The sequence below is a fragment of the Physcomitrium patens genome, chromosome 4, assembly GCF_059467195.1.
Source record: "Physcomitrium patens ecotype Gransden chromosome 4, ASM5946719v1, whole genome shotgun sequence".
Taxonomy (NCBI): Eukaryota; Viridiplantae; Streptophyta; class Bryopsida; order Funariales; family Funariaceae; genus Physcomitrium; species Physcomitrium patens.
This window is the reverse complement of record NC_143413.1, coordinates 19,069,057-19,096,134: the sequence shown is the minus strand read 5'-3', so window position 1 is coordinate 19,096,134 and position 27,078 is coordinate 19,069,057. Positions and strand designations below refer to the sequence as shown.

At 27.0% G+C, this 27,078-nt stretch overlaps 1 protein-coding gene across 4 annotated transcripts; it reads left to right on the top strand.

Annotated features, from left to right (window-relative positions):
• Positions 1-6,153: 6,153 nt before the first annotated feature.
• Positions 6,154-11,319, top strand: LOC112281723 (sorting nexin 1). 4 transcript variants are annotated; one of them, XM_024518560.3, is made up of 11 exons: positions 6,154-6,310; positions 7,341-7,461; positions 7,896-8,031; positions 8,160-8,299; positions 8,595-8,669; positions 9,142-9,301; positions 9,456-9,589; positions 10,230-10,298; positions 10,500-10,579; positions 10,765-10,825; positions 11,023-11,319. In XM_024518560.3, the coding sequence occupies exons 2-11, from the start codon at positions 7,354-7,356 to the stop codon at positions 11,251-11,253; spliced, it is 1,194 nt and encodes a 397-aa protein (XP_024374328.1). In that variant the 5' UTR covers positions 6,154-6,310; positions 7,341-7,353; the 3' UTR covers positions 11,254-11,319. The 4 variants fall into 4 exon arrangements, with proteins under 4 accessions (XP_024374328.1, XP_024374327.1, XP_090106188.1 ...); XM_024518559.3 differs by having other exon boundaries at positions 6,183-6,565; XM_090250062.1 differs by having other exon boundaries at positions 6,200-6,565; positions 7,780-8,031.
• The last annotated feature ends 15,759 nt before the right edge of the window (positions 11,320-27,078 follow it).

Genomic DNA, 27,078 nt, shown 5'->3' with positions numbered 1-27,078 from the left:
TGTGATCAAAATGAAAGATGCTTCAATTGTGAAATACTCTTGGTGCCATCTGGTTTCTACTAATTATTTGCTGCATTTTCCTGTTTACAATGCATGGTTTAAGTGCTTATAAATTCTCATTCAACATTTGATCTTTTGACCTATGAAGCAAGTTTTGCATCACTAGTTTGCTATTTATATCTACTATTGTGTCATCTTTTAATAATAATAACAAGGTGGATGGATACCTTCACCAACTAATCATAATCATTTCAAATTTTTACATTTAAAATCAATAGTATTAATTACAAATTAGTGAAAGATTGTTTTGAATGCTAAAAATATAATTCGTAACATACATTTGTACCAATTATTATAATCTTGTAGAATATTCTTCTACAAACTACAAACACTTTTGGAAGAAGTTACATTAAATAAAGACATGTTGATCAAAGATTTTTATTCTTTTGGATCCTTAATTATTTATTTTTTTTCTTAGTATATATTAGAAAATTTTGATTATACTATAAACCACCTATCTTTCATAGTTTAACAATACAAATACTAAGTCAAAGTATCTTTAGAAATATTGATTTATCTACTAAAATGCAATCAACTATATTAAGTAAGATAATCAAATCTTGATAAAGTCACAAAGATATTCCTTAACTATTGTATGTTTGTATACAAGAATGTCAATTAAGAAAATTTCTTCTAAGTTAAATCAAAGGCCTTAATTCTAAACTTTGATGTATTCAATATAAATATTATTCTATACAATCTATTGTCAAAGAAAAAACTTAAAAGAAGATAAATACAATAAATTAGAATTTATATCAAAGATAACAAAAGGAAATAAGAAAGCCAATGTATTCCACAAAAAACTAGAATGGCTACTGCGAGCAACAAAAACACTCAAAACTCTTGAAACTAAACTAGAAACAAGAAAAGTGTTAGTAAGAGTGAAAAAAACCTTATAATTGCATTTATATATACTATCTAATCAATGAGTTATGTAGTGACATTCTATAGGTCATTTGATACATTTCCAACTTGTGAGACATGTGTCTAATTTGCAAGATAAGTTTCTAACATGTACACCACATAGCTAACTTATATCATAAGTAGTCAATGTGTGTGATATGTGGCCCATTTTATATATATTAAAATAAAATAAAATAAAGTGATTAATGTGTACAACATATGATTACTTGTTGGCTAAGTTTTCAACTTATGAATCACTTATATACACTTATAGAGTCAAATTTGCTTAAATGAAGCTTTCAAGGAGATTTTTACCAAAATCATATCAAACTAACATTCTTTTATGTACTTCTACCTAACTTCTATTATCCTTCTAATTATTAATGTCAACATTGATGTTTGTGACATTATTCCTTCATCTTAGGACAAGTTTTGTGAGAAGTTGTGATTACACATTGAAAAAGTTTAAAATACAAAAAATTATATTTGCCACATTTTTTTGATCTTTATTTTCTTTGAAGGTAGTTGATAGGTCCATTGATATTGCCCCATACTAATGAAAAAAAAATTGCTTTGTTGTTTGATCATTATAAAGGTTTTGGTAAATTTTTTCAAAAAATATATTATCAATATAATTAAAAGTAGTTTCTACCACCATTAATATCACTAAACACCAACAATATCTTTAAAGGATGTGATATCAAATGCGTTATATTTTGCAATCTATTCAAAGAAGTAAATATTATTCTTAAAGGACTTTATTTCTATTATGTTGTCTTAAAGATTATAAGAATCTCAATGGCTCATTTTGTAACTCATCTAATCATAGCTCTTTAATTGAATTTGATACTTGTTGATTCTCAATCACAAATATAAAGAAACTATATACAATGATAGAAGATAAAATGGATTCTTTAATGTACCTTCTTATATAAATCCTAAAAAAATCCTTAAGAAATCATAAAGAAACTTAAAATAAATTCTAAAAAAATTCTAACTAAATCTAAAAAAATCCTAAATAAAAATTTATTGAATCTTAATCAAACTTTTATAATACAAACTCTAATCAAATCATAAAAAAAAAATTTAAAAATCCTAACAAATCTTATTCAAATCTTAGTTTTACTTTATAACAAAATTTGAAACCTGAATTAAAAATAATTATAAATTCAATTACTGATTTTTAATTAATAAAAAAATTACACTTCTTATTTTACTACTTTAAAAAAGGCACAAAAATATCAAAGAATATTTGAATTAACATATTAGAAGGAAATGCTTTCAATCTGCTTTGGTACAAGTCGTCATCTTCCATCAATCTTTATATCAATCTTCTAGCTTTAATTGCTCATTCTTGCAACATTTACTTATTTCTAAAATTTGTAAAAATATTAGAAATTAAGTCAAACATCAATTTACAATAAAAACTTGTTAATTTAATCAAAAAATTAATTAATATCATAAAAATATTTTTTGATTTCTAAAATCTAATTTTTGGGACCCTAATTTACTTGAATTTTAATTGCCTTTGATCTGACTACTAAATTAAGATCAAATTTACAACACTTTTTAAATATAACTAAATTCACAAGTCTACAAATTTTTACTTGTGAATTTGCTACAAAACTAATATATTTTTTCAAAATGTAATCACTTTTTTAATTTGCAAAACAAAAAGTTATTCAAAACAATTCTAACTTTGCAAATTTTTTACAAAGTTATAATAAACTTAAATATATTAAAATTTAAATTCAAAAAAATATTCTAAATATTTTTCTTAAATATTTTATTTTTATCAATAAAAGAACCCCATTTTTATTACAAGTGTGTGATTTTGTGTGTAAGAATTTGGTCTTAATCTTGATTCATAATTAGTACACTATGGATATTAATTTGAGGTTTTTTAGGTATCTTTTGTTGAAAGATATTTTTTACTTTTACTTGAAATCATCGAATAGTTGTATTATAACACAACAACATTTGAAGATAAAATAAGTTCAACATAAATTTTTTTAATCTCTCATTGTAATCTATAGAAAAATTTGTTAATAAGTGTAGCATCATCTCATATTATATTAGTTGTTTGCTGTTAAAATTGTAAAAAATATAATATTGAACAATTTCCTTGATGAAAAATGCAAAACTTATTAGTTGTTACATAAATTATTTTATGTTCTCTATATAAAAAATAAAATTTTGCCAAAAAATCTTTAAAATTATTTAATATTTGATTAGGTTTTGCAAAAAAAGATAAAAACTATGATATAGCAAAATTTGATAGAAATGTTTTAACAAATCTAATTTGTGATCCATAAGTTAAATAACTTCAAAGTTGAAGCTTTATTACAAGCTATACTTAATTGATAAATTTTTAAATTTTTGATGTTATACCATTAAATTTGCAATAAAGGAAACTCTTTGTACTTAAACAATTGTGGTGGTGCTGAAATTGTGTTTTATTATTGGGAAAGTAATATGATTTGATATAGATATTGAGATAGGTTCAGTAAATCACTTTTGATCAATCTTGTTGCTATTTATAGTGATAAAATGAGTTGATATATTTTAAGTATTAATTCTCTCATTTGCTCTTGCATTTGTATTATAATAATTTTAATTTCATCAAGTTTTCTCATAATAACACAATGGAAAAAAAAAAAAAAAAAAAAAAAATTAACTTAAAACAAGTGGTAGAAAAGAACAAGAGTAAAGGAAATTCTATAAATAATATTAATTTAGATGTAGGTAATACAAAACCTTTAATATATTTGTGTTCTATACAAAAAAGAATATTTCTTTCTTAATTAAGAATAATATAGCTCTAATATTATAAATATATTCTTGTCAATCTATAAAGGATACAAACTTGAAAAGAGATAAGTAAATTAAATGAGAAATTGTATCAAAGATTAAATAACATAATATATATATATATATATATATATATATATATATATTATACATTCTATAAACAATTACAAAAACCATTAGCAAAGACAAGAAAATTAGAGATTCTTGAACTAGATTAAAAATAAATTGAACATTCATAAAATTGAAAAAAACCTCACACTTGCTTCCATATATATCATCTACCTAATAAGCTATGTGACAATATTTATAAATTATCCAACATGTGTCTAGCTTACAAGACAAGTTTCCAACATATGGACTACAGGGCCAACTTTTTAACCAAGTTTCCAACCTATAAATTAGCTACAAACACTTGTAAAGTCATATCTACATCTATGAGGTTTTTAAGCACTTTTTAATCAAGCTATTATCAAATTAACTTAATTTTACATATTTCTACATGATTCTTCTTATCTTCCTAATTATTCATGTCAATAATAGTGTTTGTGATACTTATCAATAAATAATTCAATACTTATTCTATTAGTATTTATGCTCTAAAAATCTACATCTTGTGTAATTCAATGTAACCAACTACATAGAATAAATAGAATTTAAGGTGGTAAGTTCACCTATATTTTATTTTTATACATATGTTTTTTTTTATTTAAAACATATATGATTAATGCCCCATAGATAAAGATATTCTAAGTTTAAATTTTTTAGAAAGAATCAACAACAATACTTTTATACCATTAATTATTTGGTTTATATACATATAGTATTTCTTTAATATTAATATATAACTTCTTATGATCATTTTAATTTCTATTTTTTAAAATTTGAATTTTATACATAATTATAAAACCATACTATAAATTTTTAAATTAAAAATAAGTAATACATTAGCACATTAAACTTCTTAATATTATCTAATTTTGTTTGAATTTAAGAAATAAAATAAAGATAGTATAACCAATTTTTTTTTTGTTTTTTGTTTTTGTAATATGAAATAAATTGTATTATAGTATTTTTATTTTTATTTTTTGATAACTTTGAAAACCAAAAGTATAGTCTCATTTTTAAGCAATATAAAATAAGATATACATTGTTTTTTCATAAATGATTATTATTAAGTTATTTTTTTAATGTATTTAAAATTTTTAATCAAAATTCAAATTTACTAATAATACTTATTAAAATATCATTATTAACTATATTTATCAATAATTAAAAACTAAATTATCTTACAAAATTACAAAGAATAAGAAATAAATATCAATATACAAAAAAAATTCTTTTATTATTATATTTTATTTGATCATTACAATTAAATCAGAATAGAAGTAAGATAATTATAATGATAAAAACTAGACTAGTATTTTTTTTTTTTTTTTTTTTTTTTTTTTGTATACAAACATATTTAGTAATAAAGACATAATTCAATAAAATTAAATAAACCTAGTATATATCAAATTTCTATTTTCACAGTTATTCATAAAAAATTCAATTAAAGTTTCTATTAAGGTTTATGTTTGATTTTTTAAATATCATGGTGTAGGATTAATTATATTAAAAATATATAATCTTTTAAAAATTCAGTTTACTACAAACTAGTATCATTTTATATGTTTTCTAAATTGAGAAGCAAATATTTAGAAAGAAAAGTAGCAATATAAATGGGCGTTTGAAATCAATTAGTTTTTTATTTTTTTATTTTTTATTTTTTAACTATCTATACAAAAACCACACAATCTAAGCAAAGTAAGATTAAAAACAAAATAGTACCTTTTAGAAATATACAAATCTATCCATAATCAAATGTGAAAAATTAATATTTCATATCATCATATTTTATTCTACTTAAGACAATACCATAGAGACATAAAAAAGTGGTTGTTTAATCTTATTAAAAGATAATATAAATTATAAAAGACTACAGTGTATGTTTAAAAAGTATTTTTTGAAAGTATTCAAATGTGATAATGTGATCAAGTAGCATGTAGACCGTTCAAAAATTTAAAATGTTTTTGACCATTTACTTATAGAAGCTAAAGATTTTTTGCTGCATCAAGTCTATTCAAATAATAATAAGGTCAATATTACACATTCATACTTAAAAATGAATTGGAACATCTTTAAGATTTGGAATGTAATACAAAATAATTTGACCAGTATATCGACTTTGCTAAATAAGCAAGAAAACGGTGCAAATACACATCTAACTCCAAGTAATCATGTACCAAGTAGCATTAAGATAAAATAAATTGTATGAAGAGATTGATAGGTCTCCTACCCTAAATGCTAGATGCGTGGTCATGGGTGCAGAAAGCAGCACCGACTAGGGGCTCCTCTCCCTCTCGCACTCTCTCTCGCTCTCGCTCTGGCTCTCTCTCTCGCTCACTCTCTCTCGCTGGCTCCCTCTCCCTCACGCTGCGTAGGGCTCATCAAGCAAGGACTACGACGACGACGATTGTGCCCAGAGAGACTAAGCGAAGTAGGGTGGACTCGGACATCAGCCTCGATTACCATCTAACGCACTCAACTTCCTCTCAGCTTCTCCTCTGCGTCGCTTCATCTCGCTGCCTTTGCCATTGCCTCCGATTTCCTGCCTTTCTCGGGGTTTCTTTTTGCTTTGGCTACCCCCTTCTCAGCTCCCATCTCTACTACTTTGCTTTCTCGCTTACCCCTTCCCTTTGCCCTGTAGTCGATTCCCCTCCAGGATTTTTTTTTTTGTCTTTCCCTCCACCAGGTGTCCATCATCTCTTTCACCAATTTCTCCGACTTTCTCCTTCTGTTGTGCGTGTTGGATTGATTTTTTGTAGGGTGTTTCAGTCCGCGGTCTTGTCTCGAATTTTCATCGCCAGAATTGAGCCTTTGCAAATTTTTTGGCAGTGATTGACATTGAGACTTTTTTTAGGGCATGCGAGATAATATTTTATTTGTGCTTGTATTTAGGTTTGAGCTCGCGAATCGCTTATCAGTTCTGGAGTCTCTGAAAATTGTGGATTCGTGTAAATTGTTGATCATGCTGGTTGTCGGAGTGAGATGAGCCTGCGGTATTGCGTCGTCTGTGATCATTCGTCTAATGATCGTGTTTGTATTATCGACTATTTCCCGTTGACGATTCCAGCTTCCAGTTTCTAGGAGCGAGTATCTGAGTCATGGTTGCATGGATCTTTTTTGTTGCAGCCGATTACTAGGGAAATGTGCAGATATGGTGTGTGTGATAAACAACAGAAATAAGTGTTATAACCTTAGCACAACAATTTTGTCTCTGCCTGCTGCAGATTGTATGGCTAGTACTTGTGTATTTTCTAGTTGTTCTTGTAAAAAGTAATGTTTTAATGTATCTATTGTGACGCCAATATAATTCATTGTCGAAAGTATATATCAATGCTAATTTTTTCGGGACAGGGAGTGTGTAAAATTTGTTGGATTGCGGTGATAAATTGTGTTTCTGTAATCCTAGCTGTGCGGTTCGAGATTACACTTATTCAGGAAAGTTAAACTTGATATCTGTGCAGAGGGCATACAGTCATGGCGGGTCTCGGTTCGGACCCTCCTTTCTTGTCTGTTTCTGTTACTGAGCCGGTGAAGATGGGCACAGGCATGCAAGCCTATATTTCATATCGTGTCAGCACTAAAGTACGTTACATTTCTCATTTTCTTAGTTTTGTGTTTCAAAGTTTAGTCCTGCTCTCTCGTGACGATGTCAACGTATCGTGTCTATCAGGGTTTGCCGCCTGCATAACAATAATTACGTGATCTCTCAGGTAAAATATCTGTCACCACTAGGCGCTGTTCATCTGGAAGATCACGTCACATTGAATCTTAGTGTTAGTTGATGTCGTGCTAGTAATTTTGAAGTGTTCCTTTGGAAACGGGATATTTTAAGAGGACTTTTTGTTGATTCAAAGGATAGTGATTAGGATCTAATTCACATAATTTCTCTCTCGGACACAGTTACATATCGTAGGCCCCACCGATCCTCTGTCGCAAAGTTATCCGAGGGATGTCGCTTACAGGAACTTGTGTTGCGCAATGCTCATTGATGTTATTATGGTGGCTCGAGTAAGCAGACAAACATTCAAGATTTCCGAGAAACAGAGAAGATCGTGATACGGAGGTTCAGCGACTTTGTATGGCTTCACGAAAGATTGATGGAGTGCTACAAGGGCGCTATCGTTCCTTCTTTACCCGGGAAAAATGCTGTTGGTAAGATATTTAGGCATAGTGTACAGTTATGTACCAGGTTTCGTGTTAAATCGCTCAATGTTTTATTCTGCATGGAGACATGAGATATAGTTTGTATATGTGTTAACTTAGCATTGTTTGCAATGCAGAGAAGTTTCGTTTTACTGCAGAATTTATTGAGGTGCGGAGAAAAGCCTTGGACGTTTTTCTTAATCGAGTAACCGCCCACCCTGAGTTGCGCAAAAGTGTAGACTTCAAGAATTTCTTGGAAGCTGATGAAGATATCTGGGTAGGTATTGTGAGAATTCTGATTTTCGGCAGTTCTAACTAACGCAGTGCTCCAAAATCTAATGTGCTTTGAAATTCAGTGAAAGTCGAGCGCTAATTCATGCATCTGTGTACATAGTTGCCGTGCTCTTATAGTTTCTGGCTTAGTCTGCATGTTCCTGAGACAAATGTTATTCTCCTCTGTAGTGCAGCCCTCTTGCGTAGAGATTGTGATCAACTGTTTTCTGTGTTGGGGTTTTCGGCTAAAATCTTTAATGCTCACTTGCACTGCCGCTGTTGGCGTCTAAATGATGCAGGCCATAGAAAAGACGCGATCAACGGAGGGAAGTGTTTTTATGAAAAAACCGATGGATTTCATGCAGATGCTGAAGGTGATCAGTTGATATTTACTTTTAGTTATCAATGTTGCATATTTGTAAATTATACTAGCGCCTCGTCCGTTATCGCATTGAGCGAATATGATTTCTGTCCATGTTGCACGCCACCTACCGATATTCAAATAGGGGCTGTAGAGTATAGTGCATCACTGAAGTTTTCCTTAGCTGATCGATGAGTGTGAAGGAGTATGTAAGAGTACAAACTTGCGTAAGGAGTATGTAAGGTGCTTACTAATCTTCATAGCATTTGCTATAACGGAGGTTTAACTATGATTTGGTTTTCCTTATAAGATGCATTTTCCTTCCCGGTCTGTAAGCATGGTTGTGGTAATCAGTCCCAGGAGAGTTCTTTGTCAGCCATGGAAATAATAATAATTTCATCTTAGGCCATTAAATTGTGAACGGTGTTCCTCTTGTCCAATCTTATTCTCTCCTAATTCTCCACGCTGTCTCCACTCTTTGGTAGGATGCAGGAACAAGAGTGAGCGATGCAGTCATGAGAAAGGAGAAGGTGGTGGAAGAAATTGATCCCGAATATGAGAAGTTGAAGCATTACATCTTAGAGCTCGAGGACCATCTGGCTGAGGCACAACGCCATGCTATGAGATTAGTGAAACGGCAAAGAGGTATCAGTCTCCATCTGTTGGTTGGCATCCTCTTCACTCACTCAAAATAACTCTCCTTGATATTTAGCGTGGATTCAGAGAACTGGTGTCACGAGATGCATTTTTGGCATATTTGTGTGCATGTCATGCTTACTTGATTCTATTGCGGCTGCAGAATCGGGGAAAGTTTTAGCTGATTTCGGCAAAGCTATCCAACTACTTAGCCAATGTGAATCCGGCTCATTAAAGCAGGCACTTGCTGACATTGGCGATCGTGCAGATGAATTATCTGCAATACAACAGAAGCAGGTACTCATTCTAATTGAATATTATGATTGAAAGCGACCATCCACGTGTATGGATATTTATGTATGTGAGGTATATCTTTCAATCCCGAGTTTCTGCCTATCAGCAAGACTCTTCAAGAGTTTCATTTGTAAATTGTCGAAAAATTCTATCTAGATTCCGTGGTGTTTTTACAGCCGGAAGAGTGGTAAATCAGACATTGGTAGGTAAATATGTAATTTTATCCACATCTACTCTTGAGACCTTTAGGGACGGTGAAAACGGGATTCTGTGAATGTTTGTAGTTCACAGCGATGAACGTGTCTTGCTGTTCCTTAGTGACAAGGATAAGAAGATTATCATGTGTGGGATTGGTCCTCTTTTGGTAATCAACAGTTTTTAGGAATGTGGAAGGCAATCCTAAGCGCTGAATAAACACATGAGATGGAATAGGTCGACCAGTGTATGGGACCTACGAGTTGCTTATCAAAGTCATCTTGCGCCTTTGAGGACGAAGTTTATGAAGTATACCATTAGCCAACCATAGAATATTACTTTGGATTACAATCTTAAGCTGGCTTTGTTAATTCGCTCTTTTGAGGGTAATAAATTTACTGTGGCAGAGTAGTAACGTATGCGTATTGTTTGTTGGACCTCTTATTAGGGATTAGAGCTACTACTGCAATTTGAAGAGCCACTGAAGGAGTATGTGGGAATTGTTCAATACATTAAGGTACTTTTGGAACGTCTACCTCTTTGAATGAATGTTGCTATGTGTTGGGACCTTCCTGGCTCACCTAGAATCAGGTCGAACATCTACTCAAAACCGTAATGTACTGAAGCCGTCTTCACTCCATGTGTACAACGTGTTGCTCCTAAGGCTGCGATCTTTTTCATATTTAATTCTGATGACTTCGACCTTTGCCTGCCGTAGGTGGTCATGGCAGATAGAGCACAAGCATACCGAGAACATCAAGAGCATTTTGAAGCTTACTCCTTGAAAAAGCTGAGTTTGTGAGTCGAAGTATCTCAAGCTCTGAGATAATCATTATGATGTAGCTCAGCTATCCATTTTCAGAAAAGCACCTTCGAAGATTATGGAATCATAACGGTGAACATTTGTAATCCAGTTTTCCTTTTCGATTATGGAGCACAATGATTACTTCCAACTTATACCGCATCGTGGCCTTGTACTACAGGGAGAAGCAGAAGTTGTTGCGTCCAGACAAGGCCGTAGATATGGAGGCAGATTTGCAACTTGTAAGTTTTTTGAGAAGATTTCTTTTTCGTATGTTTGATGTCTTATTCTTCATAATCGTCGCTTAGCTTCGAAGCAATCTGCAATCCTACTAGATATCAGGTCATGTACTACTTTCACAACTAGAAGCATCTGAGGCACTCACTGGACTGGTTGGTACGTTAACGTATGCTGATGAGTGGTTTAATGATATTTGCAGAGTAAGAGTCAATGTGACGAGGCTCAAGCTCGGTATCGAAGACTGGTCAATCTGATGAATCAAGATATGTTACGATTTCAAGAAGGCAAGACCCTCGATCTTGGTCTTGTTCTTCAGAATTTCGCTCGCGCACAAGCCCAGCTATCCATGTCGACAGCGGACACATGGGGCACACTACTTCCTGAATTGAGTTCTCCTTCCATGGCAAAAGAGGGAAATGCATACACCTGATTTTGTAGTCGTAGATTGTAAAACTGAAGAAGTTAATTTTTTTCATGCTGAAATGTTATAATGGCACATGGTTGTGATCTCTGAGTGATGGCGTGGGTTGTGTGTCTTGGCCAGTGAGAGGGAACAGCTTTCCGCACAGTTTGTTTATTGCTTATTTGGACCCTAGCTTGAAGGGTCAGGAGTTGCTGTCGAAGATTTGCTTGTAAGATCTTTGTTCGAGTAGTAGTCAATTGGATGATTTGGGTGGAAAGATGTGGAAAAGGTGTAAACCCGATCTTAGAGAAGTATGTGGGGAGATTGTAGCTACGGAGGTGTAAACAATTAGCATGGCATTGAGTGAGATTTAGTGGCATTTTGGCATTTGTGTATGCCCTGGTCTGCCTTGCTCTGTTTTGTCACCCGTATGGTGTATGTAGCTTTGTGGGAGTAAGTCTAATGCATGTACTTTCAATCTAGATCTTCCTGCACCAATAATACCAATTTTACTAATTTTTCGGCTGTAATGTAATCAAATAGTTAATTCACGCCTTTATGAAATTTATAATTCTACACCCTAAGCCACTGCGGTTAGCGGTTTGAGAGTTTGCATGAGTCTTAGGTCTGAGTTTCCTTGGCTGTATTATATCTTCAAATCTGATTTGCTTGAGTTGCTGGAGTGGCAAACTAGGCTCTGCACGGCAAATAGTTCCAGTTGCACCTTATTGTCTTCACACCTTGCCTTGTTGTTTGCTAATTGTTTTACTACCTGTAGCACCTTCAAAACTTATAAGAAAAAATTGAAGTAATTTAAGGTTTTAGAATAAGTAGAAAATTTTGTTTGGGATATATAAGTTTATTATCCTGTATTAACCAACTTGGTCTTAAGTAGTAGATTTGGACCTATAGGATATAGGTAGTAAGAAGATCTAGAACAACTAGGTCCAAGACAAATCAAAGATATTTAATCCACCTAAGAGTTGGACACTTGACTTAGGTTAGATTAGGATCAGATATTAGGAAGACTTTGACTAATATGATCTAAGGTATATTAGAGATATGTAATCCACCTAAAAATTAGACACCTAGGTTAGAAAAAATTAGGATAGAACAATAAGCAGTGGCTAATGAAAAGATGGCTAGTGGCTATAGTTGATTAGTAGTTTAAGTATGCAGTAAAGATGTATTGGCTAAGACCCTTTTTTTGTTACTATTGTTATTGTATTGAATCCAGAAGTTTGTTTAAACTAATTCTACAGTAAAGTGCTTCCATTAATCTGTGTCTTATCTTAACATTTTATTTTTTAATTTTTTTAATTGAAGTTGAATTGTATTCAATCCAATTTAAAACACTAATTGGTGCAAAAACCTTCTTGACATAAGTTCCACCTACAACCTGTCAACTTCAATATTAAGAACTTTTGTTGAATTTAGTATTTGCAAATTGAAATTTGATAAGAAACACAACAATCTAAAGACATTTAAAGGTAGTCAGTAAGTCTCTCTAACTTGCAACATAGTTTGGTTGAAATTTCAAACTCTTAAACTATATTATAATTTATCTTTAAGTGTCAAAATTTGGACAATAGAGTTATAGAAGAGGTATTAAAATCTAGACCATGGATTGTAAGTTTTAATTTTGTGTATTTCTAATTGCGATGATTTTGTTGAAAAAATATTCCTTTGGTTTGTATCATGTCCAAGGTTAATATATAGTGACCATGCTTTAACTTTGAATAACAGCAAGTACAACTCAAATTTAGATAATTGCACTAATGGCTCACAATAATATTATACTAAGTAAAAGCAATTGTTGCCTACTTGGATTTGCCTCCATAAGTCCAAATCCACTTTCAATCAACAAACTTTAGACTATAACATTCGTAATTTGGTAGAAATGCCTTGAATATCTTTTGTGCATTCAAATTGTACTCCATCAACTATTCTAAGATTCTTTTTTTTTTGACAAATGACTTTATGATGGTATATATCTTCTTATTTTAAAGACCTTCAATAATATATTCTACATAAGTACAGCCTACTTTAATCTCATATATATCTTATGGTGTTGATGCCACTAACTCTATAAATGAGTATGTTACCTATCATGGTCCAAAAGACTGTCAACATGCCTATCTATTAAGATAATATATGTCCAACTATATATACTCACAAGTTCCAAAATACCATCAATCTTAATATCTAAGACACAATGCCATTAAGCATAGCTTATTCAAAAACAACCTCCAAGATGCTTGTAATAATGAATGACTTATGATTTATATGAATATGAATCTAATTCATTTATTTAAAAATATGTTAGCCATATTTCAAAATTTATATCAAGATATTTTTAATATAAATCAAGTGTATATGTAATTTTGAGACCTGCATCAATTCATAATAGAATTTATTCACAATTATTAAAAAATACATCATATATATATTTTTGATAATATCTTATAGAAAAGCTTCCTATAAGCTTTATGGACGTGGTTTCATCTTTATATATATGTCTATAGGTGATTGATAGGATGAATTGTCAATAAATTAGCCATGTATTGTACATGATGGTAGCTTGTGATATAAGGTAATTATATGGCACACATACATGAAACTTATCTTGCAATTTAAGACACGTGCCTTGCAAATTGGAGAGGTGTTGGAGGTTCTATAGAAAGTCACCACATAGCTCTTAGTTAGATAGTATATAGAGACAAGAGTAAAGTTTTTTTCATTCTTATTAATTTCTTTTTTGTTTCTAGTCTAATTTCAAGAATCTCTAGTTTTCTTATCTTTTGGCAATAGCCATTCTACTTTCTTTTTAATATCCATAATTTCTTATTTTTATTTTCTCATCTTCCCTTGAGAAAATTTTCACTTCTTTATTTGTTTTCATCAAGTTCTTATCCTTGACAGACTGACAAGAATATACTTACAATATTAGAACTTTATCTTTTCTTGATTAAAAGTGGATTACTATTTTTTCTTAATAAGACATAAACATATTAGAAGTTGTAAATTATCCTCTTCTAAATTGATATTATTTTTAGTATTTTCTTTGTTTTTAAGTCATTTCTTCTATTTGCTTTGAGCAATATTACATTTTTTTTTTTTTTTTTTTTTTTTTTAATTTTTTTTTAGTGTTATCGTTGCAAATCTTATTAAAATAATTAATATAATGATATAAGTGCAAGAGCAATTAAAGGAGTTAATGCTTGAAATACATCAACTCAATTTATCACCATATGGAGCAATAAGATTGGCAAGAAGTAAAGATATAGAGATGATTGGAGTTGTTTCAATATTTGCATTAAACCATGTTATTTTTTCTATGATGGAATACTGTTTAAATATTAGAAAACCAAAAATTTCCATACGTAAGAAATTTAATGGCACAAGATTAAAGTTTTTAGGATTCATAAATTAAGTGCAATTGACAATTGAACTTCAACTCCAAAGTTATTTAACTTCAAGAACACAAGTCATGTTTATTAGAATATTACTTTCAAGTTTTATATTATTATGATTTTTTATCTTTTTTTAAATAATAAGATCTAATATTGAATAATTTGGAGGCTTTTTTGGTGGAATTTTGATCCATGTATAGAGAACATGATGCAATTTGTGATACAATCAATAAGATCCATATTTTGTAATATAGCAATTAATTTATAATATTATATACTTTATAATTGTAATAATTTGTAAATCATATCAAGTGGAATGATGATGCACCCACTAACCAATTTTTCTATGGATTATAATATGAGGTAAAGAAATTCATCCTCAACTTACCTAATTCTCAAACATTGAGTCAAGTGATTGACTTTGCTATAAAGTGTGACAATTGACTTTCTGAATTTTAATTTGAGAGTTGTACAAATTAGGTCCCAATTTTTTATAATCCAATGGTAATACCAACATCTTTTTAACACATATATTTGAAAGTAGAAGATATGCAAATTGATGCAATATGTTTCAAATTTCTTATTAAGTGAAGAAAGACATAGCATCAATAAGAAGAATTGTGCTTATATTATGGAGAATCTAAATACATTACTCAACATTGTTTAAATAAGCAATACAACCACAAAATGAGAAGTATGGCTTTAAAATAAAACAATATGTTAGAATAAAAGTTTGTCTAGCTACAATAGGAATTGTGCAAATAAAAACTTGTACAATATCTAGAAATGGTCTTATCTTTTCTTTAGAAGTTTTTTTTTTTTTTTTTTTTTTTTTTTCAATTTTTAATTTTATAATAGATATTAGTTTAGGATCTAAACATCATAAAGCTTTTGCTTTTCTAGATTTAAGATTTTCAATATATTTTTTAGATGAATTTTATTAAAGAACATTATATATTCTTAGTAAGGAAAATTAAACCTATTCTTGTAGAAATCATAGATGGTTGTCTATTGTCTTTTGGAAATATTATTCATAAAATCCTTCCTATAGAAATATCAATTAATGGTCATAGTAGCTTTGTGATATTTAATATAATTAAATCTCCCTTGAATTCAATCATATTAGGTTTATTATGTCATATTAGATTTATTATAATCATATCCTTGAATAGATTGAATTTTTTATAGTCTTGACTTTTTTGAGAATATAACCAAGAGTTTTGTCAATCAAGTAAAAAAATAAAAGTCTAGAGCAACCTAACTTGTATTTGTAATCACAAAATCTTTCTTGTATATTGCAAAAAAAAGATTACCTTGTGTTATATATGCCACACTTATTTCTAATGATAGAAATATTTCAAGTGGCATTTTAAAAAAATATTAATATTATCAAGATATTTTTAAGAAAAAGAATGTAAATATTTTTGTAGATTATTGCCTTTATGATTACTCAATTGATCTTTAAGAGGGAACTCAACTACCATTTGGACAAATCTATAATTTATCAAAAAATGAATTGGTTGAATTTAAAGAATAAACTAATGAAAACCTAGCCAAAAATTTCATATACCATTCAAAATCTCTAACAGGATCTTATATCTTATTTGTAATTAAAAAAAATAGATCATTGTGGATGTATATAGATTATGAAGGATTCAAAAAAATCACCATAAAAAATAGGTATCATCTACCTTTGATATTAAGACTTTTTAATTAATTGAATTAAGTTAAGTTCTATATTAAAATAGATCTATAAAAAGTATATAACCTAATTTATATTAAAAAAAGAGATGAATAGAAGATAATATTTCAAACCAAGTATGAATGTTTTGAATATAATGTCATATCTTTTGGACTCAAAAATACTCCAACCATCTTTCAACATCTTATGAATGATTTTTTAAATCATTTTTTTGGTTATTATTTAGATGATATTTTGATTTATTCTAAGCATACAAAAAATCATGAACTTCATGTTTGTAATTTATTACAAAAATTTAGACATAGAAGATTATATACCAAAAAAAAAAAAAAAAAAAAAAAATTATATTATTCAAGTTGATTTTTTAGGATACTTCATTTCAAATAATAGCCTTATGATAGATCTTAAAAAATTTCAAATTATCGTGGATTGGAAGGTCTCAAAAATAGTAAGATATATTTAATATTTAATAATTTTTTTTAATTACTACCAAATCTTCATCAAGAAATATTTTCAAGTTGCAATTTTACTTACACACTTGACATGTTAAGACAAACTTGAATGGAGGAAAGAAGTCAAAACATCTTTTGAAGCTTTAAAGACAATATTTATTTTTGCATCAATCTTATATTTTTTTGATTTTTTCAAGGTATTTTTTTATGAAAATAGATACATTAGAATTTTTTTTTGGATGCCATATTATTATAAATAGGAGTAAATGACAAATTCTATGTAATAGCTTTCTATTCCAAGAAATTTTTAACTATTAAAATTAATTATAAGATCCATAATAAAGAGATTCTTACAATTGTGGATTCATTTAAAAAATAGCATCATTATATAGAAGGAACTTCCAATCTAGTCATTATATATATAGATCAAAAAAATCTCAAGTATTTCATGGCAATTTTTATTTTCAATTGTTGCCAAGTTCATTGAAGCATGTCTTATCAAGAGTTGATTTTAAGATCATTTATTGACCAAAAAAATATGGTTTATTAAATACCATTTTTAAATATTCTTATCTTATACCAAAAGAATGAAATAAGACTTTTGATTAATAAAAAATAATTTTCTTGAAGCAAAAATATTTTCATCTTTGAGTAATGAAATCAACATTGACTGTTGATTCAACCTTTTTCAATCGAGTATATCTTCTAATATTTTTATTTATAATATTAAAAATAACTCTTTCAAGTCTCATAACACTTTTAAGTTCAAGTTCATGAATAATCTACTCTATTTTGAAGGTCACTTATATATTTTAGAAGGCAAAGCATAATTATATATTCTTCAAGCTTGTCACAACTTCATAGCAAAAGAATATTTTGGATACAATAAGACTTTGGAATTAATATTGAAAAATTTTTGGTAGCCTCAAATATAAAAGTAAGTCAAAGACTTTGTACAATCATCTGATATTTTTTCAAGATCAAAAACTTCTTGTCATCAATCTTATGGACTTCTTCACCTATTATCTATTTCAAAACAACTATAGTCTTCATTTCTATGGATTTTATCACAGATTTTTTAGTCTCAAGTTTGTATGATTCTATATTTGTGATAGTAGATTGTTTTATCAAGATGGCACATTTTGTATCATATACAATATGTATCACTAGTAAAAAAAAATAACTAAGTTTTTTTTACAACATCTGTCACTATCATAGATTATTTAAGGATATTTAATCCCATAAAAAAATTTAATTTGTATCAAAATTTTAAAGAATTATTTATAAGATTCTAAAAGATAGACATAAAATTATCTTTGACTTTTTAACTTCAAAGTCATAAATAAATAAAGTACATAAATCAAGTTTTGAAGCAATATTTGAGATGTATTATCAACTATTATTAAGACAATTGGACAATTTTTTTTACCATCGATAGAATTTGCTTATAATAACATAGCATATTTTTTTAATAAATATATATATTTTTTGTTAATTATGGTTATTATTCATAACTTGATACTTTTGACTTTTTAAAAGTTTATAAACTTGGAGCAAAAGATTTAACAAATTATTTATCTAAGCTACATACAATAATAGAGGTACAATTAAAAGAAGCTCAAAAACAACAAAAGATCAATGTGGATGCTTATTGTAAGAAGCAAACTCAATTCCATGTTTACAACAAGATATAATTATTTTGTTATAATATTAAGACTATTCACTCTTATAACAACTTGGACCATTGTAAACTTGAATCATTTCTTATATATAAACAAATCAATCAAATTTCTTATTAATTTTATCTACTAGAATCTATGAAGATCCATTTTTTATTTTATGTCTCTCTTTTTGAGCCATATAAAATAATAAATATCCTTAAAAAAAAGATAAATGCTACCACGTCTTATAAAAGTGAATCATAATCAAGAATTTGAAGTACAAGAAGTCTTAGACTCAAGGCTGTACCAACTTAAGTTATAATATTTGTTTACTAGTATAGATATAATATTAATAAGCATACATAGAATCTATAAAAAAATCTTATAAATATAACAAAGAAGGTCAAAACTTTTCATCAATGACATCCAATAAAATTAAGGTAAAAAATCGAGCAAATCTTTGCTGTAAAAAAGATGTTCAATGAAGATTGTATTCTATCTTTTATTATTTATTATAATTTCTTTGTATTAATGGCACTAATAAGATAAAAAAATCAATAGCTAGAAGATTAAATTCAAAAGCTATCATTTTTTGACTTATTAAATGATACATTGTAATTATTACAACCTTTAAAATGATGTAATAGAAATGAAGATCCTTAAGAATGACACATTCTTTATCAAATAGATGATAAGATACAATGTATTTGATATCACAACCTAAAAAGAGACTTTTGATGTTTGATTTTATTGGAGGTAGAAATAACTTCTAATGGTATTACAAATGTTTTATTTGAAGGAAGTTATGAAAGCTTAAAAAATGATTAAATAATAAAATGGTCTTTTTGCTTTAGAATAGGACATTATTGGTGGCTAAGAAGATCTATCAATTACCTTCAAAAGAAACTAAGATGAGAACATATGGCAAATATAATTCCTTGCATCTTGGACTTCTGTAATATGTGATTATGATTCTTTATAGAACTTATTTGTTGAAGGTGGAATAATGTCAGAGATATATATATTTACTCTTATAATTATTTAGATAATATAAATAGGTAGAAATAAGTAAAAATAAATTAATTTGATAATATCTTATTAAAAAACTTTATAGATGTAATTTCGCTCTTATATATGTCTATAGGTGATTGGTAGGATAAATACTTAGTCAATAAGTTAGCCACATATTACATGTGGTAGTAGCTTGTGGTATAAGTTAACTATGTAGTCCACATATAAGAAACTTACTTTAAAAGTTAAAACATATGTTGTTCAAATTGGACACGTGACAAAGTTCTTATAGAATGTTGTTAAATAGCTCTTAATTAGATAGTATATATAAAATCAAGAGAGAAGCTTTCTTCATTCTTCTAAATTCTTTTCTTGTTTTTAGTTTAATTTCAAGAATTTATAATTTTCTTGTCTTTTGGAAATAGCTATTTTAATTCTTATATATATATATATATATATATATATATATATATATATATATTTATCTTTTTATTTTATCATCTTTTTTTGAAAAAATTCTCACTTATTTATTTACTTTCATCAAGTTTTTATCTTCATCTAAAGTAACAAGCAATGTTAAGTGGTCTATTCTACAAGTCACAATTGTTTTTAATGTGGTTAGTAATATTAGATCTTAGATTATACTCTAAAGACAAGTCTTTTGATCTTTGATTGGAACATAGTATGTTTAAACTACATGTAAAAATAAAATCTAATTTTTATCAAAATATATTATTTATACACATATAAATTTTAAGATACCAATTATCAAGAACATAAATTAAAAAAACTAAAAAATCAATACAATCACGTGTTATTAAAAAAGAGTAGATAGTCACTCAAAAATAATATAATATTAAAACTAGAATAACTATTGACAAAGATAAGAAGACTAGAGACTCTTAAAACAAGTTTAAGAATAAAAAAGGTATTGACAAGAATAAAGAAGACCTTTCTCTTACTTCTATGTATTATTTAATTAGAATCTACATAATAATATTCTATAAGACATTCAATTCATGTCAAACTTATAAGACACATATCTAATTGATAAGACAAGTTTTACATATATGCAACAAAATAAACTTGTACAATAAGTAGCCAACATTTATAATAGATAACTAACTTATTTTTAAAGTATTCAATTTCTCAATCACTTATAGATACATATAAAGTCAAATTTGTATCTATAAAGTTTTTTCATAAGATATTATTAAATTTATTTATTCTTATTTATTTTTAATTAATTTCTTTAAATTTAGGTAAATATCTATATTTGTGATATTATATCTTTTTCTTTCCCTTTCTTTCCTTCCCCCTTCTCTTTCTTTTTTCCTTTTTTAAAAAAAATGAGTTTCACAAGGAGCAATGATCACATGTTGAAGAAGTCTAAGATGCAATAAATAATATTTGTTATATATTCTAATCTTTGTTTTCTTTAATGATAGTTGATAGATTCTTTTATCCATTAATAGTAACTCATATCAAAGTAAGAAGACCAATTTAATATGTGATTATTATCAAAGCTTTTGTAACTTTCTTCAAATAAAAAATTTGAAATATTATCATGGACCGTTTTTAATTAATTTTTCTAATAATAACAATTTTTTTTAATTAATTTCTAAAATGTTGCCAAATATTAAAAGTCTCTTCTAAGGTTGTGATATTAAATATATAGTATCTTATCATTATTTTGAAAAAGAATATATTTTTCTTGAGGATCTTCATTTCTATTACATTGTATTAAAGGCCGTCACAATATAAATGCCTTATTTGATAACTTAATAAAACATAGATCTTGAATTAAATCTACTATTTTTCAATTTTTAATCTTTTTGATGCTACAAATACACAAAATTCACAAATAAGGATAAGAGATAAAATGAAATCTTTATTAAACTTGATTTGCTTTATAAGAAAGATTTTCATGGTTCTTCATCTTAATTTTGATGGATATTGTTAATAAAAAGTATTAACCTTCTTTGCTATATTTTCAAGATTCTTGATTGGATCCTATGTATGTTTACTAATATCATATTTGAACCAATATATAATATATTATAATTAATTTTGGCATAGTCATAAGTCTAAAACTTCTTCAATCTCAAACTTTTAATTATTATTTACTTTTATATAACAAATGATATTTTTTGTCTTTCTAATATATCCACTATTTGAAATAGCTTGAAAAGGGATACATAGAAGATGGAATTAATCTTCATATACTTTGGTAGGTGTAATTGATATTCAATTAAATTTATTTTTTTATAAATAAAAAATATTTTTAAAATATAATAATCTAACTTATCACAAGGACAAATAGTCTTTATATTATAATAAAGAACCCATACCTTGTTGCTATTGTTGAATTAAGATTTTTCTTTGCAATAGGTATTTACATTAATCTTTTGTTATTCCTGAGTTTTATTTAATTGTGCCATCATTATTGCATATACTACTAATAAATAATTTGTCAAATCTTTTGCTATAGAATTATTAGCTTCTAAGAAGTCAAAAGTATTAAGTTATAGGTATTAATCATAATTAGCATAAAAAGTTATTTATTGAGTAGAAGAATATATTATATAATTATAAGAAAACTCTATTAATGGCAAAAAAATTACGTAATCATCTTGATGGTAGTTGATAATACATCTCAAATACTACTCCAAAATTTGATTTATTTGTTCTTCTCATCCATTAATTTGAGGATGGAAAGTCAAAAATAATTTTATGTATAATTTCAATATCTTAAAAAGAATTCTCCAAAATCTTAATATAAATTTAATTTATTTTATCTAATATAATATTCTTTGGAAATCTATAATAGCAATAAATATTATCAAAAAAAAATTAAGCTATTTCTTTATCTATGGTAGTTTTTATACATGATAATAAATATGTCATCTAGGTGATATAATCTACTACCATGAATATATAGTCATAAAAATAGTCATATAAACTTAAGACTAAAAGATTTGTGATGAAATCCATAGAAACATAAGAGCATGGTTGTTTTAGTATAGGTGGTGGTTGAAAAAGTTCAGAAGGTCAACGATGTGGAGCTTTTGATCTTAAATATTTTCCAATATATATATATATATATATATATATATTATAAGTAATAAGTTACACTGATAGTATCATATAATATAGATAATATATTTAATAAATTTATTCATAAAAATTATATATCAATTAATTTTTTTTGTTAATAGCTTATTCAAGTCCAAGAATTGAAATTTATTTATAACCTAGAAACAATTTGATATTTATTTTTATAATTTCTTTTAAAGAAATAATTTTTTTATACTTTTTATAAATATATATTCACTAGTAATTAAGTAGAGAGATGGTTAAGATAATATATATTTATAATATAAAGAGATGTTTAATTTTTTTTAATTATAGAATGATTTTTTTTTTTTTAAATTAATAATAAAATAGAAAAGAAAAAATTGACAACAATAAAAACAATTCTATGATCTTAAAAGCTTACTTGATATTTTTCTTAAAAGCTATTACTTATTTGATGTAATTCAATATAATTCTATTTAGTTCACTTTACTGAAATTAATTATATATATATGTGGACTTGTTAAAGCCACACCCCCCTTTCCACCTTCTAATTCATTTTTGTATAAGTCCCATGTCCCCCACCATGTTCCCATTCCACATCCCCCGTTCCCAATCCCCTACTCCAACCCCCACCACTCGGTCCCTACTCCATGCCCTATCTCCAACTCTACCCCACCTCTATCACCACAAATAATAAAATTTTATCATTAAATATATCATAGATTTAAATTTAGGCATATAGCAACTTTGATCTTAGTATATTTTTTTTACATCTAAACTACAACATTCTTTATTTTTGTTATTCTTAACAATCACAAATTTTCTGTGTAAGCATAAAAATTCACACAATTTAACATTAAATTATTAATGAGATAATGTATATATCTTGAAAAAGAGGAAAAAGAAATATAAAAGTTTTAAACATCACAAGCACGTTCAGGAAACGGTAGATCGAAGTTGGTAGACATTGCAGGGTCAGGTCAGAGCCGTGTCAACGATATTTGCTGTGGGTTGTGAATAACTTTTTGAGGGTTCCTGGATCTGTTGTGTTGTGCATCAAATGCTCGTGTTGTCATGATATTGAATTAGTTTTGCGCTGTTATCGATCTGCCTGGGAATTGCTGAGCCTGGCAGCCTGGACCCAAATTCTAATAACTGAGATCTGACCTGCTTGCTTGCTTACTTTTCTGTGATTCTGCTCATAATCTTCTTGTTGTGTGTTTTTGTTTGAATTGCAGTAAAGATGGTCATCGCACAAGGCCATGTTTATTGCTGTTTTTGGTCGATGTAGTGAAAGTGGATTGCATGGATTTTCGCAATTGGAATTGAAACAAGCCCTTCATATTCTAATTGACAGGGGAAATAATTGAAGATCCATGATTATGGACATAGTTCTGATTGGAAAAAAAAGCTTATTTGTATTGTTTGTATATCCCTTCATTGTTTGTTGCTTATGTGTTATCCTTTCTTTCATATTATATAAGTATAGCTCAGTACTTGGTTGTTTGTGGTGATTTTTTCACATCAATATTTTAACGTAATATATCTTTTTGTAAATTTGAAATATTTGAAAATAATTTCATTTATGTATAACCTCTTAAGGTGTTTCTTTATATGTTACTTTTTAAGAAAAAATATTACACATATACTAATATGATTTATGTGTTTATATTTATTTAATATATAATTTTAATAAATAGTAATATAATATTTAAATATTGATTAATATATTGAAGAAAATTACAAATTTTATGTTTTCTAACAATAATAATTAATTTTTTAATTTAATTCTTTATAAAACTTTTAAAATCATGTAAATTTTGGTCTATTATAATTATATATAAAAGAAATACAATAAATTTAGAAAAATATTAGATAGATCTAAGTTTTTACTAAATTAACCCATCCATTTTGACCATCATGAAAAGAAAAGAAAAAATGACCTCTATATTCATTTCTCCACTATTGGATTTGCAACCAATAAAAACCAACCATATTCATCATGATTAGCATATTCTTCATCAAAAAAGGATCTTTTTAGTAAAACCATGGGTCTATTTAACATTCTCCTTAATTAATTTATATATATATATATATATATATATATTTATAATAATTTTTTATTTATTAATTTTTATTATAAAAATAATAATCTTTTAGAATTTAAATCATCTCATTGATTTTGTTGGTTAAATAAAATAATATTATATATTATGCACACATGAATCTTAAATTTATAAATCAAGATAAAATTAAATATATAAGTTTTAGTCAAAAATTTGAAATATACAAAATTTTATTATGAAAGTTTCTAGCTTCTAAGAAAAGTCGAAATAACAATTAGAAAGAACAAAAATAATGGTATGTGTATTTTGAAATAATTAATCATATAGAGATTTTTTTAAAGAAAAAAATACTCAAATATATATATATATATATATATATAAATACACACACACACACATAAGGAAACTAAATTATTAGAATGATAATAAAATAAAACTTAGAAGAAAACTGAAAAGTTTTTGCACTAAGAGTTTTAAAATTACATAGTATTTGACAAAGTTTTTTATTTTTTAATATTATATATTCATACATACATATGTATATATATATATATATATATATATATATGTGTGTGTGTGTATGTATAAGCTATAATTTTACATTTTAAAAGCTATAATTTTACAATATATATATATATATATATATATAAGTTTTATTAACTTTATTATTATATCAATGAATTAAGTATGTACATATTTTAGATAGAATATACATCTCTCATCACTTTTATTCTATCTAAAATATGTATTTTAAAACCAAAACTTTAAGAAAATAAATTTAAACTAAACAATTAGAAGATTTTTTAGAAGTAGAACTTTACACACACACACACACACACATATATATATATATATATATATATATACATGTAAAATAAAGTACATGGATATTTTTTAAATGGTTTTTTTCTTGTATACAATAATTAAATAAAATTAATTATTATAAAATTATAAATTTATTTTAATTTACCAAATTATGAGATTATCTTCTCAAAAATAAAACCAAAAATCCAAATACTTAATAACAATAGGTGTAATTTTAAGAGGAATCATACTTATTTTGGAAATTTTTGGACAGATAATTACTCAACAATATTAAGAATAAAGAATAAATTCTATATCTTTGAATAATTATTTATTTAAATAAAATACTTGTATATTTAAAAAGATTTTTTTTAATAATATAAATGAACATATCAACAGATATATTTAGTGAATATTTAGTTATATAAAATAATCTATTTTAATTTTTAAAGAAATTTTAGTAGATTTAACGATATATTATTTAAAATATAATTATATATTTATATTAATTATTTTAAATAGAAATTATGATCCATATTAAAATTATTATAAATAAATAGAATAATCATTACAAATGATAATTATAATTCATCTAATTATATTTTTTAAACTTGTGAGATGATAAAATAGTTTTATTTATACCAAAAAAAAACCTACATAACTTAATTATTAAAGTAAGTATTACTAATATTATATTATTCTATTTTTTTCTCTTATTCAAAGATAAATGCACAAAAACTAAACGTCATGTAATTATTATATGTAGAAAATATCATAATGATGATGCTATATTTTTAGATTAAGCTTTACATATATATATATATATATATATATATGCACGTGTATGTATGTATATGTATGTATATATACATATATAATATTTAAATAAAGTGAATTAAATAAAACTATATTGTAAAACATCAAATGTATACTATCTCTTTTAAAAATATCAGATAAGCTTCCAAGTTCATTGAATTTTTCTCATTGTTTTCTTTTCTGTTCTATATTTAAAATCTAAATATCTTTATAAGTTATGAATGTATAAAAATTATAAATATATATAACTTCTACATAAATTATAAATATATATAAATATAAATCAATCTTTATAAATCTTTATAATTTATAAATATATCACTTCTCTATTTAATGAGTAAATTGTCATTTTGTAGATAATTGAAAACAAAATTTTAACTTGATTAGAAACTGCTCACTCAACCTACAGGTTGTGGAATAAGCGACAAAAATCACTGTCCACCGAAATTTGGTTGTGAATTTCTTGGTTAAAAAACTCCACTAAAATGCGTCGCAGATGACGATTACAATTACGTTCAAGCCTGCGAGAACAATGATTGACCTCCATCATGATGCTCGGAGAGTAGAACTAAACTACGCTGATAGGAACGTAGCAGACATGAACACAAAATATGTAACGAGATAGAGTTTCCTTTTGTGTTTCACCCTGAATAAATTGTGAGGTTTAGACTAAGAAAAAGATCAAGCTCAAGTTGAGGAAGGGTGTTAACAAAGTTACCAACACCTTGAGCTATTTTTACTTCTACGATGCTGTAACTGCAAAACCCGGGTATGAGATGAGCACTGCTCCTATTTGTACTCTCTTCTGATTAATATAGTAGTTAGTAGTTTTATATCAACAATTATGGC

Bases quoted from the DNA above. Each gene is read 5' to 3' on its own strand.
- LOC112281723 (XM_024518560.3), top strand. From the start codon at position 7,354: ATGGCGGGTCTCGGTTCGGACCCTCCTTTCTTGTCTGTTTCTGTTACT. The intron at 9,302-9,455 runs GTATCAGTCTCC...TTGCGGCTGCAG, and splicing joins ATTAGTGAAACGGCAAAGAG to AATCGGGGAAAGTTTTAGCT. The intron at 10,299-10,499 runs GTACTTTTGGAA...TGCCTGCCGTAG, and splicing joins GAATTGTTCAATACATTAAG to GTGGTCATGGCAGATAGAGC.